Source organism: Heterodontus francisci, chromosome 31, assembly GCF_036365525.1.
Source record: "Heterodontus francisci isolate sHetFra1 chromosome 31, sHetFra1.hap1, whole genome shotgun sequence".
NCBI classification, from domain to species: domain Eukaryota; kingdom Metazoa; phylum Chordata; class Chondrichthyes; order Heterodontiformes; family Heterodontidae; genus Heterodontus; species Heterodontus francisci.
This window is the reverse complement of record NC_090401.1, coordinates 48,893,501-48,914,283: the sequence shown is the minus strand read 5'-3', so window position 1 is coordinate 48,914,283 and position 20,783 is coordinate 48,893,501. Positions and strand designations below refer to the sequence as shown.

At 43.5% G+C, this 20,783-nt stretch overlaps 1 protein-coding gene across 7 annotated transcripts in view; it reads left to right on the top strand.

The window, feature by feature from the left end:
* The window catches only part of LOC137347240 (transcription factor HIVEP3), a 388,796-nt gene that overhangs the window by 337,967 nt on the left and 30,046 nt on the right, over positions 1-20,783 (top strand). For all 7 annotated transcript variants that reach the window (XM_068011525.1, XM_068011522.1, XM_068011523.1 and 4 more), the window contains one exon: positions 20,560-20,735. In XM_068011525.1, coding sequence (XP_067867626.1) covers positions 20,560-20,735 — 176 coding nt within the window. The remainder of the gene's footprint in view (positions 1-20,559; positions 20,736-20,783) is intronic.

The window sequence follows — 20,783 nt, the reverse complement described above, 5'->3', positions numbered from 1 at the left end:
CTTCGGTTTCCTCCCACAGCCAAAAGACTTGCAGGTTGATAGGTAAATTGGCCATTATAAATTGCCCCTAGTATAGGTAGGTGGTAGGGGAATATAGGGACAGGTGAGGATGTGGTAGGAATATGGGATTAGTGTAGGATTAGTATAAATGGGTGGTTAATGGTCGGCACAGACTCGATGGGCTGAAGGGCCTGTTTCAGTGCTGTATCTCTAAATCTAAAATCTAAAGGACAAGGGTGTAGAGGGTTATGCTGATAGAGTTAAATGAGGAAGGATGGAAGGTAATTCAAGTGGAACATAAACACTGGCATGGAGTCTTTGGGCTGAAAGTCTTGTTTCTGTGCCATGTGATCTATGTAATCACTTAAAAAATACCAGATTATCTGGCCATTCTCTAATTGTCTGTGGGAGCTTGTTGTATGCAAATTGGCTGCCACATTTCTTACATTACCACTTAGATTGCACTTCAAAAGTTCTTAACTGGCTGTAAAGCACTTTGGGGTAACATGATGTCATGAAAGACACGATACAAATGCAAGTTATTCTTTATCAGTGAAGGTAAGAAGGCTGGAAGAGAATGGGAGGAAGTGCTTCCTAACGCTTTTGCGTACTGAAGTAGCATTTTTTAAGCACTCTTTAGAAAAAATGTTCATTCCTCTGCATTTTCCTTGTTCCTTACTTACATAATAAATGTGTTAAGCATACACCAGGTTTGCTTTCTTTGTGTTTAGTGACCGACAGAACCTTTTTTGTCATAATTCTTCCCCTCCTTGTCTGACGGTATTGATTCCTGCAGGGGAATGGGCATGAGTGCCAGCTGCTACATGGTATATGTGTGGGTATTCTTGATGTGTGAGCCGAGACAGTGAGGGCAATCAGCTTTGGAACCAGCAGGGGAATTTATTTTACACAGTGAGTTGTTTTGATCTAGAATGCACTGCCTGAGAGGGTAGTGGAAGCAGATTCAATGTAACTTTGCAAAAGGAATTGGATATTTACTTGAAACGGAGAAATTTGCTGGGCTATGCAGAAAGAACAGGTGAATGGGACTAGTGGGATAGCTCTTGCAAAGAGCTAGCACAGGCGTGATGGGCCAAATGGCCTCCTTCTGTGTTTTGAGAAAATGACTTAGGAACACAAGGAAAAGCTTTCCCTCCCCAATGGAGTTCATCTGGTACTCCCACTCACCCAGTCGAGCGTTCTGAGCTACCCGATGGCCTTAGATTGCAGGACCCATTCAGACATTTGTCATTCATTCATAGAATCTTACAGCACAGAAGGAGGCCATTTGGCCCGTTGTGTCTGTGCCTTTGGCGTCATTGAACCACCCTTACATTGAGAGGCCCAAGACAGTGGTGTACCAACACACAGTGCCACGGAGGATGGAAGGCATGTCTAAGTCCCCTCCTGCTGAATAGACCATCTAACTGGCTAGTCTGGTTAACTGCTGAGAGAAGGCCAGGCTTCCTACCATAGTTGGGAGGAAAGCTGCAATGAGTTCTTCGGTCGTTTTCACTCCTGGAGTGTGCCAAGTGTTCCACGGTGAAAAGGTAACAAATGAAACAGAAATGTTCATTTGCAGCAGAGCATATTTGAAGGTAAAATCCTAGCCAGCCTAAACATCAGCAAATAATTCAATTAAGGCCTTCATGGTTGTGCGCACGCCACATCTGCAAACGTTTTTCTACAAATGAGTTTGTACCCTGTGGTAAAGTCAGCGACGGAATAAATATCATCTGTCTCGGGGTAATCCCTGGTGTGTTTTATTAAATAGTCCACTGTATTACACCTGTGTGGAGACACGAGGCACATCCCAGTCTGTCAATAAAAGGGTCAAAATAAGCCTCAATGTAATAGCGTTCTCCCTGGAAGTGCTATTAGAAGCTTGTTGACAGCACGAAGCAGCCCAACAAAAAATTTCAGTTGGTGAGGAATTTGAACAATCCCGCTCCAGAGACTTGAGCACAGGTTCTGTACTGAGGGAGTGCTGTTCTGCCGGAGCTGCAATCTTTTGGATGAGACGTTAAACTGAGACCCCCATCTGCCCTCGCAGGCGGATGTTAAAAATTCCACGTCACTTTTCGAAGCAGAGCAGGGAAGTTCTCCCCAGTGTCCTGGCCGATATTTATCCCTCAATCTGGATCACTAAAACAGATTGTCTGGTCATTGTCACATTGCTGTTTGTGGATTCTCGCTATGCGCAGATTGGCTGCTGAGTTTCCTGCGTTACACCAGTGACTACACATCTAATATACTTCACGGCCAGCAAAGCACTTTGGGACGTCCTGAGGTTATGTAAGGAGCAATAGAAAGCAAGGACCCAGAAACCGCAATGTAACAATGACCAGACAATCTGTTTTAGTGGTTGGATAAATATTGACCACTTTTCTGTTCTTCCTCAATGCCGTGGAATCTTTCCTTCTTTATAAATACAAGTTCTTTCTCTGAAAAGAGTTAAAGAGTAGTTCAAAGAATTGTGTGGGGGTAACTTCATCAGAACCAAGTAAATGAGGCTGGTGCAAATCTCTGGGAGATCTGGTGACTTATTTGGGATTCAGAATGGATGCAGAAAACCAGATTTTTGGCTCACAGTTGCATAATCAGAGGGGGTTCTGCTGGGGCCGTGGTGTAATCAAGGAGCATAGAATGAAAGTACTGAGCTTGCTTCCATAAGGGAAGCTTTATTAATTGCTGGCAAGATTGTTATTCTAAATACCATGTAGAATTTGTTGTGTGCAGTGTAAGTACGTTTTCTTGAAAGTGCATAGTCTTTGGATAGGAAATGATTGCTTGCAGATGGCCTTACAGTGAGAGTTTGTTTTAAAGCATTCCACAGTTACAGGCATACCATGTGGTGACTCCCGATAGCCTATCAGGCAGCAGGCACTACAACTACCGTATTTATTGGAATATACAGATAAGACGAGCTTGATTTCTTTTTCGCCCCCCCCCCCCCCCCCCCCCCGTTTTTCTCTCTTCCTCTCCTGAAGGCAGCAACTTCTGCCAAAGAACCCATGCCACCAGTCCCCATTTGCCATGCTACATACCAACAGACTGTGACAGCAAGGGTTACCAATGTTGATTAAACATATTCAAAGTATTTCAAAGTATTTGCAGCACTGAAATAGGTCATTCCACCAACAGCTGCATGCCATGTTTATGCTCCCACCCCTCTTCATTTAACCCCCCATCAACATGTCCTTCTAACCTTTCTCCATCATGTGCTTATCCAGCTTCCCCTTGAATGCATCTATGCTATTTGCCTCAACTACTCCCTGTGGTTGTGAGTTCCACACTCTCACCACTGTCTAGGTAAAGAAGTTTCTCCCAAATTCCCTATTGGATTTATGAATGACTACCTTATATTTATGGCCCCAGTTCTAATCTTGGCCATTAGTGGAAACATCTGACCTTTGTCAACCCTATCAAACCCTTTCATAATCTTAAAGACCTCTATCTGGTCAGCCCTCAGTCTTCTCTTCACTAGAGAAAAGCACACCAGCCTGTTCAATCTTTCCCAATAGGTATAACCTCTCAGTTTAGGCAACAATCAAATAAATCTTTTTTGCACTGTCTCCAGTGCCATTATATCCTTTTTATAATCTGGAGACCAGAACTGTTCACCTATACAATTGTAACATATATGTCTCAGCTTTTCAATTCTTTCCCTCTAGAAATGAATCTCGGTGCTTTGCTTTTCGAATGGCCTTATTAACCTGCATCTCTACTTTCAGTGATCTCTGGAGCTGTCATCAATAGACCTCCAGTGTCGAACTGCCCTGCCACCACACTTGCGCCATTGGTTGGCCAACATGTCCATTTCCACATTGCCCCAGCTTCCCACAGCCAACTGGAAAGCAAAGAGATTCTCCGTTGCCTGATTGGGTTACCCTTGACTGTTGGACAAACATCCTTTTATCCCCGTGTCTGATATTCTTATAACTAATAAAAATGAACAGATTTTTTTTTAAGTACAATCTTTTATAGACTATATGATTTTTCTCTCCAGTTGCTTCTGGAGATTAGATTCTCATCCCTGGAGACTCCAGGGCAATCTTGGAGGGTTGGAAACTGTAGTGACAGCTGGAGACAGAGAAGTTCAGGGGGATGGTAAAGTGTTTTATAATAAAATAAAGCAGAACGAAACACATAAAACAGACCCTAGGTAGCTACGAGCCCCGGTTGTTACAGTCCAGACTCACAGAAACAGTGACACCATTTTTAACAAATGTAGCTAAAGGGCCAAGGTCTGGAGTGCAGCACAAGAAAGAAAGCACTTGTATTTATATAGCGTCTTTGAGCATGGCAGCACATCCCAAAGCACTTTACAGCCAATGAAGTACTTTTGAAGTGTAGACACTGTTGTAGCGTGGGAAACATGCCAGCTAATTTACACACCTCTTGGTTGAGGGATGAATATTGGCCAGGGAACCAGGGAGAAATCCTCTGCTTTTTTTCTTCAAAATAATGGCCGTGGGACCTTTTACATCCACCTGAGAGGGCAGATGGGGCCTCGGTTTAATGTCTCATGCGAAATACAATGCAGCACTCCCTCAGTACTGGACTGAAGTGTCAGCCTGGATTTTGGTTTCAAATTTCCAAAAACCTAGCAGTTTAAATGGTGCTCGGGGTGATCGCATAGGGAAGCACCTGTCCGCCATTTTAGCCAATGATATTCCAGTGAGGCGGGCAGGGTTAAGGTTGACCCTGAGATAAATCAAGGAAGCAATGATGATTTAGTTAGATGAGATTTGTGAGATGGGGAGAAGGAGGAAGAGAGAGCATAGGAAGGAGGAAATGAATATAACATAGCAAAAAATGTCTTTTTACTGCACGGTCCACCTCCCATTTCACCAATAACTAACTACAACACAGGAAACAATAGACATTGATACAGTCTGTTAAATATTTAATGAAATGTGACCTTGTTCTGACACAGGAATTTTGATGTGTAATTAGCCAATTCCAGTAATTTAATGTGGATAAAGATGCAGCTGAAAACTGTCAGCACAGGAGTGAGATTTATGATCAAAGCGAGTGAGACCGATTTGCAAACTCTTTGAAACAGATGGAGCTGTGTTTATTTCAAAGTGTGCGATACATCAAAATAGGTCACCTTCGTAGATCATCAGAACAGACAGGAACAGGAGTAGGCCATTCAGCCCCTCAAGCCTGTTCCATCAGTCAATTAGATCATGGCTGATTTGTATCTCAATTCCATTTGCCCATCTTGGTTCCCTATCCCTTTACACCCTTACCCAACAAAAATCTATCACCCTCAAGCAAAATGAGTGCAACTCCACAATCTTAGTGAGGGTGGGCCTTGTTGAGTGACAACGTTATCTTAGCACTAAAACATCCTTCACTTATAAAACAAATCCAGCTAACTGGTTCTGCAAACCACAAGGGTTTCTTTGTTGTTGACAAACTGACCTGAAGACCCAGGTCCTATGGCACAGGGCATGACCAAGGTCGAAAAGACTAGGAGAGAAAATGAGAACAAATTGAGAAGTAGTGAATAGTTGTGCCAAGCTTAGATTTTAACAACATGAGCTTCACGCGTAGACAAACACCCATTTCTATAGTGCCTTTCAAAACCTCAGAACGCCCCAAAGCACTTTACAGCCAATGAAGTAGTTTTGAAGTGTGACTACTTGTGATAATATAGAAAAGAAGAAAGGAGTAAGTTGTATCCAGAACAGGGCGTGGCTTATTAGTGGCCACTTTCACAGCCACTGGGGAATTTTGTGTCTTCATATATGCAGCTATGAGTGGCAATTCTTCGAAGTCAGGATGCAAAGACAATTGCAGTCCAGGGAATCATTGCTTGTGTAAGTAAAAGCAAAATACTGTGGATGTGGAAATCTGAAATAAAAACAGAAAGTGCTGGAAATACTCAACAAGTCTGGCAGCATCTGTGGAGAGAGAAGCAGAGTTAACCTTTCATCAGAACAGACCTGAAACATTAACTCTGTTTCTCTCTCCACAGATGCTGCCAGACCTACTGAGTATTTCCAGCACTTTCTGTTTGAAATCATTGCTTGTGTTTTGGTATAAATTCCAAGAAAAGATATATTGTGAATTTCTCTCACTCCCATCCCTCGTAAATCTTACAATAAGCAGAACGAGAGAAGAGCATTTATGATCTTCCGCACAATACCTGCCCTCCCTCCGCTCCCCCAACTAGTGTCATGAACATTGCGAGCATCAGAAAAATGACCACTGCCCTCCCCAACTGCTAGTAAACGCCTTGGATAAAAAATCCAGGGCTAGTTTCATGAAAACTCTGGGAAAGTCCTCCCGGAACTCACAAGGCAAACAAGCACCAGGAGACCATAGTTGAACAGGACATATCACTACGCAAACCTTAATAACCCCCAAGCATCCTCTATACAGAGGACAATGTGGCTGGGCAAAGTCAGGGTTGGTACGTATAACTCTTTGGCCTCTCCAAGAGGTTATTTTGATTTTTTTTCTTGATAAAAATCTGACATCTTTAAAGAAATAACTCAGCCAATTAATTTCTTGTGAAGTGTAGAGATGGTTGTGATGTAAGCAATCACAACAACCAATTTACACACAGCAAACTGCAATAGCCAGTTGTTCTGTTTTGATGGTGTTGGTTGAGGGAGGAATGTTGGGTTGGAAATTGGGAGCACCCTCCTGCTCTTCTTTTGATAGCACCATGGGATCTTTTACATCCACCTACACTGGCAGATGAGGCCTCATTTAACATCTCATCCAGTGTACTGCCTGAGAGGGTGGTGGAGCCATTTAAGGCATAGAAGGAGGCCATTCAGCCCTTCGAGTCCATGCCAGCTCTCCGAGGAGCGATCTAGTCAGTCCCACTCCCCTGCTCGATTCCTGTAGCCCTGCAAATTTATTTCCTTTGAGTGCCTATCCAATTTCCTTTTGAAATCAGTGATTGTCTCTGCTTCTACCACCCTTGTGGGCAGTGAGTTGCAGGTCATTACCACTCGCTGTGTAAAATAGTTCTTCCTCACATTCCCCCTGCATCTCTTGCCCAAAACCTTCAATCTGTGTCCCCTAGTCCTTGTACCATCAGTTAATGGGAACAGTTTTTCCTTGTTTAACTTACCTAAGCTTGTCATAATCGTGTGCACCTCTATCAAATCTCTCCCCAATCTCATTTGCTCCAGGGAGAACAGCCCTAGCTTTGCCAACCTAACCTTGAAACTAAAATGTCCCATCCCTGGAACTAGTCTTGTAAATCTCCTCTGCACCCTCTCAAGGACCCTCACTTCTTTCCTAAAATGTGGTGACCAGAGCTGGATGCAATACTCTAGTTGGTGCCTAACCAGAGCTTTATAAAGGTTCAGCGTAACTTCCCTGCTTTTGTACTCTATGCCTCTATTTATGAAGCCCAAGAGCCCATATGCTTTGCTAACCACTCTCTCAATATGTCGTGCCAGCTTCAAAGATCGATATATATGCACCTCCAGGTCCCTCTGTTTCTGCACACTCAGTTCAGTTGGGGCTTTCAAAAGGGAATTGGATAATCACCTGAAGATAAGAAACTTACAGGGTTACATAGAAAGAGCAGGGGAGTGGGACTAGTGGAATTGCTGTTGCAGAGAGCCATTGTGGACTTGATAGGCCAAATAGTCTCCCTCTGTGCTGTAACCATTCTATGATTCTATTCTATGATCCAACAGTGTAGTACTTCCTCAATACTGCACTGTAGTAGGTGAAGCCAAGGAAATAGGCTGAGCTCTTGGATTGTGGCTTTGGGTTTTTTATAGCCACACTTACTTGAGATGAACAACTCCATCTACAAAATAAATATCCTTGTAACTATTTTTAAACGCATTTTTTTTTTAAACTAGAGGAATACATCGCTGTTGCAATCTGGAATGCACTCGCTGAAAGAATGATGGAAGCAGATTCAATAGTAACTTTCAAAAGGGATTAGGATAAATACTTGATTGGGAAACATTTGCAGGGCTATGGGGAAAGGGCAGGGGAGTGGAACTAATTGGGTAGCTCCTTCAAAGAGCCAGTACAATAAGATAGACTGAATGGCCGTGTATAAATTTGTATAGACCAGTTTTTTTTTTTACAAGCTGTCGCTGAGTGGAGGTATAGACAGTTTCTGGTTTGGCAACCTCTTCATCGCAGTGCAACAGACGAAACCGCAGCCAAAGCAGACCCAGAGTATTGCTGCTATGGCCCACACCAATTAAACATCATTAAAACTCAGCATCTGTGCCAAAGGAAAAAAATAGCTGTCCACGTTCTTTCGTCTTTGTGTTCAGTTCTCGAAGAATTGAAAATCAATCAAGAACCCTCCAGATTTGGTGCAACAGAATAAGTGCATTTGGCAGCTCCAAGTGAAGGCTGAGAATAAAAAACTGGACTCTGAGCTCCAGTACAAATCCAACATTCTTACTTGCCAGACACTCAAAGGTGCAGAAGTTCTTAGACCTGATTTTTTTTTTTAAAGTGTGATTGCTGAAGGATCTTTGTATTGGGAAAGTACAAATGGAATTAGAATTCCCTTCTAATGCTTGAAATTTCCCAAAAATACTAAGAAAATATCAACGTATGATGAGTGATAAGGCCTTAGAGCATTACTATATAATGGGCTATATACTGCAGTCAATCATTATAATGTAATAGATCACAGGTCAATGTAACACCAGGAAGGATTCAGCAAGTTTTATCGAGAAAAGAGTAGGCTGAGGGGTGACCTGATAGAGGTCCTCACCATTCTGCATGGGGTTTGATAAGGTAGATGTAGAACTGATGTTTCCACGTGTGGGGGAGATTAAAACTAGAGGTTATAAATATAAGATAGTCACTAATAAATCCAATAAGGAATTCAGGAGAATCCTCTATCAGGGAGTGCTGAGAATGTGGAACTTGATACCACATGGAGTTGTTGAGGCAAATAGCATAGGCATATTTAAGGTGGAGCTGGATAAGTACATAAGAGATAAAGCAATAGAAGGCTCTGCTGATAGGATTAGATGAGGTAGGGTTGGAAGAGGCTTGTGTGAAGTATAAACACCAGCATAGACCAGTTGGTCTGAATGGCCTGTTTCTGTGCTGGTTATTTATACTTCATTCCACTGTGGTGCAGAAGGAGTGTTGAACTGTCGGAAGTGCAGTCCTTCAGACAAGATGTTGACATTAAACCAAAGCCTTGTCTGCCAGTTTCTGTGGATGTTAAACATTGAGTGGCACTATTCAAAGAAGAGCAAGGAGCTCTGGCCCCCACCCTCACTCAACAAACAGAAGCAAAAGCAGATTTAACTGGTAAAGCATCTCATTGCTGTTTGTAGAATGTTGCCGAGTCCAAAATGACTGCCATATTTGACTACTTAATAACAATCTGCATGCACTGCCTGAAAGGGCAGTGGAAGCCAATTCAATAGTAACTTTCAAAAAAGAATTGGATAAATGCTTGAAAAGGAGAAATTTGCAGGCCAATGTGAAAAGAGCAGGGAAGTGGGACTAATTGCATAGCTTTTGCAAAGAGCCAGCACTGACATGATGGGCCAAATGGCCTTCTCCTGTGTTTGATGATTCTAACAGTCTCCCTGCTTTGAGACATTACATAAATGTAAATCATTTTTTTTATTTAAACATTGAAAGCACTTAAGTTTGCTTCATCTCACGAGGAATCTACTATCCTGTCACTCTCTTGCCTCTGATTCCAAACACCCAATCCCTCTCTGGCCACTGTTGCAAGTTGGACCAGATAGTGTGCAATTTTGCCAACCCCAAGCTGAGCTTCCGATCCCCAAATCCTCTGCATCACAAAGACCACCGACTTCGACTTCTGTAATTTTGCTCTACTCAGTCCTGGACAATCAACTGCTGAAAATCTCATCCACGCCTTTATCCAAACTCGACTATTCCAATGCTCTGCTGGCCATCCTCCAATCCTCCATTTTCTGTAGACTTCAGCTCATTCAAATCTCTGCTGCCCATGTCCAATCTCACACCAAGTCCTATTCACCCATCACTGCTATCTTTGCTGACTTACGTTGGCTTCCAGTCACCCAATTCTGCAGTATAAAATCTCATTGTCATCATCTGTTCATTGCCCTGCTCCTTGTCTTTGTAACCTCAGCCAGCTGCCTCTTTGGGAGCCTCGCCTTCAGCCGCATAGGCCCCAAGCTCTGGTATTCCCTTCATACTGCCCTGTACCTCCCTCTCCTCCTTTAAAAGACTCTCCTTCAAGCCCAAGCATTGACCAAGCTTTTAGTTGATCCTCTTAATATCTCCTTTTTCTTGGTGTCCATTTTGTTCTGATTGTGCCTCTGTGGAGCACTTTGGGGCTTTTTTTTAATGTTCAAGATGCTATCTAAAATGCACACTGTCCACATTACCTTTTTTGATATATATTCCACTGTAATGATACTCGATGTGGCAGATCTGTTATTCTGGTATAACTGCATATTTTGTGTTGTGACAATGATTTTAATTCTATCAAAATGGAGCCAGTCCAGGGCAAAAATTGTGTGTCTGGGTGTATAGCTTCACTCCGTTGATTGTGAACTTGTCTTGTGCTCTGTGCCAGCGTTGTTGAGTTGAACCACTTTAGGTATTGGTATCAAAAGTGAAGAATTTGAATTTTTACAGCACCTTTCATGAACTCCGGGTATCGCAAAGCATTTCACAACCAGTGAAATAGTTTTACAGTGTTGCAATGTAGCGAAATGTGGCACCCAATTTGTGCACAACAAGAATCCACAAACAGCCTAACAAACATCCTGAAAGGGCAGACAATGCTTTGGTTTGATGTATTAGCTAAAAGACGGCACCTCCGACAGTGCAGCACTCCCTCAAACCCATGGCCCACTGATTCAGGGGCAAGAGTGCTACCAACTGAGGCTGTAAATGCTGCCTCTCCACTAGCTAGCATAATTATTTTTTGACAGTTTAACATCTCTGTTAAAATAACAGACAAAGGAATTCTACATCCAGGCTTTAATTGTTTTTCAGGCTGGTGAACCTTAGCAGACAATGCATCTACCCTGCAATGGGTACATATGGGAAAATTAAATTTCAGTCTGATCAAAGTCCAAAGATGAATGTTCCTTCCTTAATTTTTATGCTGGAGAGTGACCATCATTTTTTATTCATAGACTGATTTTTTTTTAAAGAGACAACTCTTGAGTATACTGAAGCACATTCCAATTTTCCATTCAATAACCGCTCCAAGTTTTCATCACCACTAAGTTCCCTTCACTTTGCTGTGAGTGCGTACTTCAGTGCCAGCTTGTAGATGTGTCTAGCACTTCTTGTCTGGTTTGCTGTTCTGTAAAAGGCTATGCCTAATTAGTCTGTGATTCTTGAATCAGTGCCAGTTGTGGAGAGGATTTGTACAGAGGACTCTCGCTCCTCCGAAGCTGCCACTGCACCTCAAAGCAAGTCTTCAAATCAAGGGTGGATTTTGAACTTGGTGCTGCAGAGGTGAATGACGGAAATTTCAACGCTTATTTTACAAATATGCGCTTCAGTTGGGGAGCCTCATCCATACAGTTCAGACACCATAATTAATTAAAATTAGTGGCCAGAAAATCATGGCAGAGTGTTCAGCGGGCAATAGAAATATGGAACCCCAAATTACTAGTTGCTCATACAATTGGAACTTCCAAGAGATTGATAGATTTTTGTCTTCAAAGGGTATCAAGGGAGATGGAGCTAAGGCGGATAGATAGGTGCAGTTTAGCCATGACCTAATTGAATGGCAGGACAGGCCTGAGAGGGCTGAAATATGTCCTTCCGTTCCTTATGTTCCTTCTTGATATGCACCACCAATGGACAAGGCTGTTCTGTGCCATACGGTGCCGTATTTAGTGTGTATATAGTAAACCTTCAGAAGTTGCAGGTAGAGTATCTTTTTTTGACTCTTTCGTGGGATGTGGGCATCGCTGGCAAGGCCAGCATTTGTTACCCATCCCTAATTGCCCCTGACAACTAAGTAGCTTGCTAGGCCATTTCAGAGGGCAGTTAAGAATTAACCACATTGCTGTGGGTCTGGAGTCACATGTCGGTCAGACCAGGAAGGACGGCAGATTTCCTTCCCTAAAGGACTTCAGTGAACCAGATGGGTTTTTATGACAATCGATGATAGTTTCCTGGCACCATTACTGAGACTAGCTATTAAATCCATATTTTTATTACTGTATCATACTGTACTCTCATATAATCCTCTGCAAGTTATGGTTCCTTAAATTGGATGGGCAGTTGAGGGAAACAAACCTGCAGGGTTACAGGGTTAGAGCGGGGGAATTGGAACTAACTGGATTGCTCTACAGAGAGCTGGCGTGGACTTGATGGGCCAAATGGCCTCCTCCTATGCTGTTATGACTCTTCTATCAGAAATACATTATCATATGTAACCTCCTCCCAAGTGTGGCTACGTCAGTAGGTACTGCCAGCTAGATAGTGGCTTAGATTACAGGGTTATTGTATCTTCTTAACCCCCGTGATTTCAAATGTAATGTTCAATTCACCAAGTCCTTTTCAATCTTTACCAGATCTGCTTTTGATGCTGATTCTGAAAGATCCAAGGGTATTACATGGCGGTAGCTATGTATGAGTCAGTGTTTTTACTAAACACACATCGCTAATATAAAACAACATATTTGGGTTAAGGAGCGTTGAGTAATGGGGCTTTGGAATCAGGCCAGCGATTCACCACATGATGACATCTTGATCCAGGGTCCTCTCCCTCACCACTGATTTCAGAGTGGTACTGGGGGAGGGTATTAGACCCAGGACCAGGACCACTTCTGCCCAGCTTTCAGTGTTGAGAGATGCAAAAACAAAAGGGGAGGAAATATCTTAAAAAAGACTTAAACCCGTCAGCAAAGAAAATCTCATGTATGTGCTACAGTATAGATGTGATATAATCAATATGCCAGCAGTGTTTTAAGAATGAGCATGCATTGAATTTGTAAGCTGCGATCATCCTGTGTGACAGTAGGGACACGGTGCTTGGGGCAATTTTAATGTAAACCGTCTGTTGAGAGTCTGACAGGATTGGGCGGAAAGCTGGTTTTATACCTAACCAGATTTACTCTGTGTTGAAGTCAGTGAAGATTAATATTGGATGGGGTATAAAAGCAGCTTTCCACTAATCCCGTGGGTTTCTCACCTGGCAAGTTGGGTTAAAACTATCCCCTCAGCTTCTTGTTTGCAACCCTGCTGAGAAGTGCTTGTAATTGGATAGCTGGGGCTGGATTTTCAAATCGGGGTTAGGAATCCGATGCCTGGATGAATTCCAGGTCCCAGCCTTGTGGCTCAGCTATGTTGCTCTTGCTGTGCCATTTTTAAATATAAATGTCCTAACTAGGCAAGAGGCGGGCTCAGTGTCAGCAGCAAAGGTAGGCGGCAGCCATGTTGGGGAAGAGATCAGGCAGCTCCTTAGCGGGCCAGCAGGGAACCCGGGGATGGAAGTGGTTCAGAAGGAAAAATGCATGTCCAGCAGTAGCACCGGCACAAGAAGGTCCAGTGGAAAACAGTCACAAGACAAAGACTAATAAACCTTATTTGGCCCACGACAAACCCAGCAGCTGTGCACTAACATGCAACAGACTGTTCAGGTTATCTGAAATAAAATTTCATCCTGCACAGGACAGGCCCCTTAACAGGATCCTTCAAATGCTTAAGGAGCTGTTGTTTGGTGGCGAGTGGGTTTCCCATTCCTTCCCGGGATCTCGAGACGACCTCCAGGAAAGTGGCTATCACCAGGGGGCATAATTTTAAGGTGATTGGAGGAAGGTTTCGGGGAGATGTCAGAGGTAGGTTCTTTACGCAGAGAGTGGTGGGTGCGTGGAATGCGCTGCCAGCGGTGGTAGTAGAAGCAGATACATTAGGGGCATTTAAGCAACTCTTGGATAGGTACGTGGATGATAGTAGAATGAAGAGTAGGTAGTTAGTTTGATCTTAGAGTAGGTTAAAGATTCGGCACAACATCGTGGGCCGAAAGGCCTGTACTGTGCTGTACTGTTCTATGTTCTGTGAAATTGCGCCCGCACTGGTTCCCACCCCCGTGGCCATTTGCAAATCCGGCCTCCAGTGAGGACAGAAGCAAAATACTGCGGATACTGGAAATCTGAAATCAAAACAGAAAATGCTGGAAATCCTCAGCAAATCAGGCAGCATTTGTGGAGAGAGAAACAGAGTTAACCTTTCAGGTCAATGAGCTTTCGTCAGAACTGGAAGAATTAAAGATTAGACAATTTTTAATAAGTATAGAGACGGTAAAGAGGTGGGGAGAGGAGGAAAGAACAAAAGGGAAAGTCTGTGATAGGATGGAGAGTAGGAATGATTGAATGACAAAAGAGATGGTGGGGCAAGACAAAAAGCAGTGGTAATGGGACGAGAAAGGAACCTAAAGATGGGTCTAGAGGGAATGTGAATGGCAATAGCAGAACCTGCTGTCCCAAAAATTGGGCACGGTAGTTATGTTGTAAAGTTGTTGAACTCAATGTTGAAGCCAGAGCAATGTAGGAGGCCCAGGACAGAGACGTCTGAGCGGGATGGAGAATTAAAATAGCAAGCGACCGTAAGCTCGGGGTGACACTTACAGACTGAATGGAGATGGTGAGCAAAGCGACCGCCCAGTCTGTGTGTGGTCGTAGAGGAGACCACATCATGAGCAGCAAGTACACTTGTACAATGGTTTATATAAATCATGTCACTTGCAACACTCACCTGGATAGCCAGATACAGGACACTCCACAACAAACGTCGTGAAACTCGCATCACAGAGATGAGACATGATGCGAATTCTGATATTAATGATCGAGAGTTGAATCTTTAGTTACAAAACCACAAGTAGTCATTACAGGTATCCATGAGGTTTCATACAGCAAGTGTTGCAAATGAGAACAATCTGTATTTTCTAATACTGCTTTAATACAATGGTGGTGTCGTGGTAATGTCACTGAACTAGTAATTCAAAGGTCCAGGCTAATGCCTTGGGGACATGGGTTCAAATCTCACCATGGCAGCTGGTGGAATTTAAATTCAATTAATTAATAATATTCTGGAATTGAAAGCTAATCTCAGTATTGGTGCCATAAAACTATCATCGATTGTTGTAAAAACCCATCTGGTTCACCAATATCCTTTAGGGAAGGAAATCTGCCATCCTTACCTGGACTGGCCTACATGTTACTCCAGACCCACAGCAATGTAGTTGACTCTTAACAGGCCTCTGAAATGGCCTCTCAGGTGTCAAGAGCAATTAGGGGTTGGGCAATAAATGCTGGCCTTGCCAGCAATGCCCACATCCCATGAAAGAATTTTTTAAAATACAAATGCCACCTTAACCAACCCCCTTCTCTTCCCCACCGCCCCCCTCCCCTCCGCCGCCCGCCCTGATTGGAGCTGGCAGTGTCCTCACATTCATTCATGGTATGTAGTTACTTTACAGGAGAAGGAGGTTGATTACAAATTGGAATAAACACATCAACACAGACAGGATGAAACATTGCTATAAAGTTAATGATCGTAGGGTTCAATGAAGAAGGAAAGTACAGTCCTGAGCACGTAGATTATAAAAGATTGTGTGTAACATGGCCACCAGCCAACACGCTTGAGATCCACACTTCAAATTAATTAGATGGTTGGACCTCTGCTGCCAAGTTAAGATTTTACAAGGTGTAAAATATTTAGTCATTGGAGTAGGTTTTAATTAGTTTTGAGACTGTAACCCAGGCAAGTACTGAATGGGGACTGCGCTGAGTACTTACTCTAGATGAGTGTCTTTCAGTTAGCATTGTGCTTTGGGACAATGCAGTGGCACAGCACTGGGGGACCAATAAGCTTCATGGCAGAATGGTGTGACATTGGATCATGCACGTTTCCTCTTCTGCACACCTCCCCAAACTGTTTCTCTGTGGGAATTGCAGAGTAATCAAAGGGGGAACTTCTCACATTTCAAAGAGACTAGCTTCCGGGCAGTTCTAGACACCTGGGAGATCTTTCCTCACCCAGCCTCTTGATTAGGGAGGTTGTATAGAGTGTGAGACCCCAGTAAAGGGAAAGGAAGAAACACCTGTATTTGAAAATAAAAGTCTCAGCCTCTTTTTATCTGTTGGTGCTGTCAGTTTGGCCCAGTTTGTGACACTCTGCCCTCTAAGTGTCTTGCGCTTAAGCGTGAAATCGAGAATGGGAGAATTTTGAAGGAGTGTTCAATTATAGGAGGTACCATCCTTTGGGTGAAATATTATCCTAGGCCTTATCTATCTGTTCTAGTTATTTGGGCAGCTGTCTATCAAAGAAGAGGATAAACTTGTTCTGGCCCAACATTCCTCCCTCAATCAACACCACTAAGAACAGAACTGGTCATTCATTTCATTGCTATTTGTGGGATCACACTATGCTTAAAGTGGTTTGCACTTCACTGCAGAGTTAACACGTCGTATGCTTTGAGACATTTTGGAGAGCAGTGATAGGCACTAGGTAAATGAAATGTGTTTTAATTAGTTAAACAATCTCCATTAGGCATTTCTTTTTGAATTTCTGAATTCATCCGTTTCAGTTGAGGTGACAGATGGTTAGGGATCTCCTGCAGTGTGTCCTTTCCCTAAAGTTGTGCTCAGTAGCATTGCTATTTTAATGGTTTGACTTATTGCCTCACTCTCTGCAAATGATAATTTGTGATCCCTGTTAAGCAGTGGATGCAGCACAAGGTGACTCTCTTAAACAGCCCACCACCCAGCACGTCGGGTCCATTGAAACAGATGACTAAGAGCTGCCCCCTCCCATAGTTCAGCTGCTAAAGCTGCCTTGAACAATACTAGGACAAGAAGATCCCTGATTGATTAGCCTGCCAACAAATTACATGGACTCCTTTTGTGATCAATAGATAAGGTAGAGCAGGACTGCAAGCACCTGTGGAACTGTACCTCGACATCTTCAGAAACAAGGGAGGGATGGGAAACAAAGTAGGCAAATTAATGAGCTTGCTTAAACAAGAAATAAGTTACCCAATCTCATCTCACCCCTCCCCCTCCCATTAAATATACAAATACCCCACACATGCATTCTCAAGGCTTGTTTGACAGCACCGTCCAAACCTGCAACTTCTACCACTTAGAAGGACAAGGACAGCAGATGCATGGGAACACCACCCCCTGCAAGTTCCCCTCCAAGCCACACACCATACTGACTTGGATCTATATCGTCGTTCCTTCACTGTCACTGGATCAAAATCCTGGAACTCCCTCCCTAACAGCACTGTGGGTGTACCTCCACCACGAAGACTGCATCGGTTCAAGAAGGCAGTTCACCACCACCTTCTTGAGGGCAATTAGGGATGGGCAATAGGGACCAGTAACGCCCAAATCCCATGAATGAATAAAAAAAATCCGCATACTAAAGGTCCCCCTTAACATAGGTCAGGAGAGCCTGACGAGGGTCAAGTATGTTAAAAATGCTTTCAGCTCAGTCGACAATGCTCACTCTGTTGCCAGTTAAAACAGTCACTGTCTGCTGATGCATATCTAATTTGCTGACTCAAAAACAGAGCACAGATACAGATGGTGTGCCGTACTGTAAACCCCCTTTGTACAGCCCAGAGCTAAAATAAAGAACCTTGTGTCGTTGCATTTGTTTGCCTGATGCAAATGATATGAAAATATTAGAACTGTCACCCAAGAGAAAACAGCTTTACGGTTGCATCTGTTGCTCTTGTGAGCAGTAAGATCTCATTCAAGAAAGAGTTTGGTACTTACGGTTACCCCAAATAGTTCCGGCTCAAAGCCCAAAGGTACACGTGACGGGACTGAAGGAAATGTTTCAGGGGAAACGTTCACTAGTTTCACAGACAGTACTTTTATCTGTACCATAAGCTGTTTGAGTAGAAAGCTGCAGGCTTGTTTAAGCCCCCCCTGACCAACTAATATTTTACTTGGGGGGAGGGGGAGGGAAAGTGGCTACAGTATGGCCCTAACATCTGCTTGTCATCCGGTGTATGAGGCCATGTTGCGGTACCAGCGGGGGAGCAAAATCTGAATAAACAAAATTTCTTTTTTTATAAGGACTCATAAAAGTTTACGAGATGAATAAAGTCAAAATAAACTCTGATGAGAAAGACGGCATCTGAGTGAAATGCTTTGTGCCCAGCTAAACATAATTCAAACAAGCTGCCAGAGAGCCGTCATTCGCAGCCAGAGTTATGTCATTTTCAACACCCAGATCACAAGGTGATTTAGTGCCTGACATGTTAGTTCAAGGGCTGTTAAATTAATGGCATGCGCTACCCCTTCGCAGTAGTTGACGACAAAGTACGGTACACTAAACTCTGGGTTAAGTGGTCACCACCTGCCTACTCCCACCTCTCCACATGCTCCCATGCGGACCAGATTGGGTTTCAGTTAGCTGGATTCTTTTAGGGGATTTCCAGCCTACCAGGAATCATGGCTGCTCCCTGGCTGCATAATATGCATAGACGTATGAGGTTTTTTTTTATACATTCATGGGATGTGGGCGTCGCTGGCTAGGACAACATTTATTGCCCATCCATAATTGCCCTTGAGAAGGTGGTGGTGAGTCGCCTTCTTGAACTGCGGAGTCCATGTGGGGTAGGTACACCCACAGTTAGGAAGGGAATTCCAGGATTTTGACCCAGCAACAGTTAAGGAACGGCGATATAGTTCCAAGTCAGGATGGTGTGTGGCTTGGAGGGGAGCTTGCAGGTGGTGGTGTTCCCATGCATCTGCAGCCCTTGTCCTTCTCGGTGGTAAAGGTCATGGGTTTGGAAGGTGCTGTCTAAGGAGCCTTGGTGTGCTGCTGCAGTACATCTTGTAGATGGTACACACTTCTGCCATTGTGCGTTGGTGGTGGAGGGAGTGAATGTTTGTGGATGGGGTGCCAATCAAGCGGGCTGCTTTGTCCTGGATGATATTGAGCTTCTTGAGTGTTGTTGGAGCTCCACTCATCCAGAAGAGTATTCCATCACACTCCTGACTTGTGCCTTGTAGATGATGGACAGGCTTTGGGGAGTCAGGAGGTGAGTTACTCACCACGGGATTCCTAGTCTCTGACTTGCTCTTATAGCCATGGTATTTATACGGCTACTCCAGTTCAGTTTCTGGTCAATGGTAACCCCCAGGATGTTGATAGTCAGGGATTCAGTGATGGTAATGCCATTGAATGTCAAGGGGAGGTGGGTAGATTCTAACTTGTTTTAGATGGTCATTGCCTGGCACTTGTGTGGTGCGAATGTTACTTGCCACTTATCAGCCCTTTTTGTGAATCCTTGTTCACAGCTTTCCAATTATAAGACAAAGAAACCAATTCACACAGGCTTTCTCAGGTTTAAAGGAGAAAGATTAAATTTTATTAAAACTTAAAACTTAAACTTGACGGACATACGACGTGCCCACGCTAGCATGCACATGCGATATACACATGCAGATAGGAACAGGAAAGAGAAGAAAAGATAAGGTGGAACAGTTTGAAGCAATATCTTGTTACGGTGCTTAGACCTTTTTGTAAGTAGTCTTGCTTTCGTCGGGGCTCAGTGTTTGTCTTAAACCTTGTTCACGCTAGGAGACTTTTCTCTCTTTGCATTTCACGTGTCTTCACAAGATTCAGTTCCGTGGGAAGGGGATGGAACAGGCAGACACGAGAGGAGGTAATTCTTGCTTCAGTACCAGGAGAGATCTTTACTCCATGAGCACACGGCTTTGTCTGAGTTCCAATCCTTTGTTGGAAGTTCAAATTCAAAAAAACTCCAGCCATCTAGTCATGTGACTAAAACTGGTTTGACCACGGTGTATTGGGGAAGCAACAATTCAGTCCCTTTTGTTCCAACACTGCTAGTACTATGCAAATGTCCTTCCAGTCAGGGGTTTGCAATTTTAAGTTTAAATGTTCATGTGGCGAAATAATGTGTGCCTCAGTCTTGGTAGGTGGGGGGCTTACCTGACACCGTCCACCCTATCATAGACCCTCCCCTCTGTCCTTTACCTCTCCGCTCGCCCCCACCACCCTTTTCCTTGGTTATAAGCTGTTAAATCTCCTTCAGTTCTGATGAAAGATCACTAACCTGAAATGTTAACTCTCTATTACCCATGCCATAGGTACCACCTGACCTGCTGAGTATTTTCAGCAGTTTTTTGTTTTCATTTCCGATTTCTAGCATCCGCAGTGTTTTGCCTTTGTTTAATTGCTTAATACAAGAGTAACTCGACAGGGAAGAGGGGACGTCCTGCCAGGGTTTACATTGGATGCTCCACTTGTATCAGCTGGAAGTACAGCATTCATTTCTTCTTTTAAATGGACTGAACTGTCTATCCAATATAGTGCCATTATAATTCAAGATTAAGTGCATAGCAGCTTAGCTTTCTCATAGCAGTAGCTGTACCACATGCACTGAATCTTCCTGAATGTCTATCCCTGTTTTATTTTATCACCAGGGTGATACTTTTGGAAGATTCTGACTCTACAATGTGTCCCTTGTTTCCTGCCTCCTGCTCTGCCCCCCTCCCCAGCCATCAGCCTCTTTTGAGTTTTCTCGGTAAGGTTCATTAACTCTTGTGTTTTTGTATATTGTTTTTGTAGGTATAAGTCCAACGAAGATTATGTTTATGTGCGAGGGCGGGGAAGGGGAAAGTATGTGTGCGAGGAATGTGGGATTCGCTGCAAGAAGCCCAGCATGTTGAAGAAACACATTCGCACACACACAGATCTCCGGCCATATGTCTGCAACTATTGTAACTTTGCCTTCAAAACCAAAGGTGAGAAAGTCTTTCCTCATTCTTTCACCTCAGAATCTGGAGTCACCC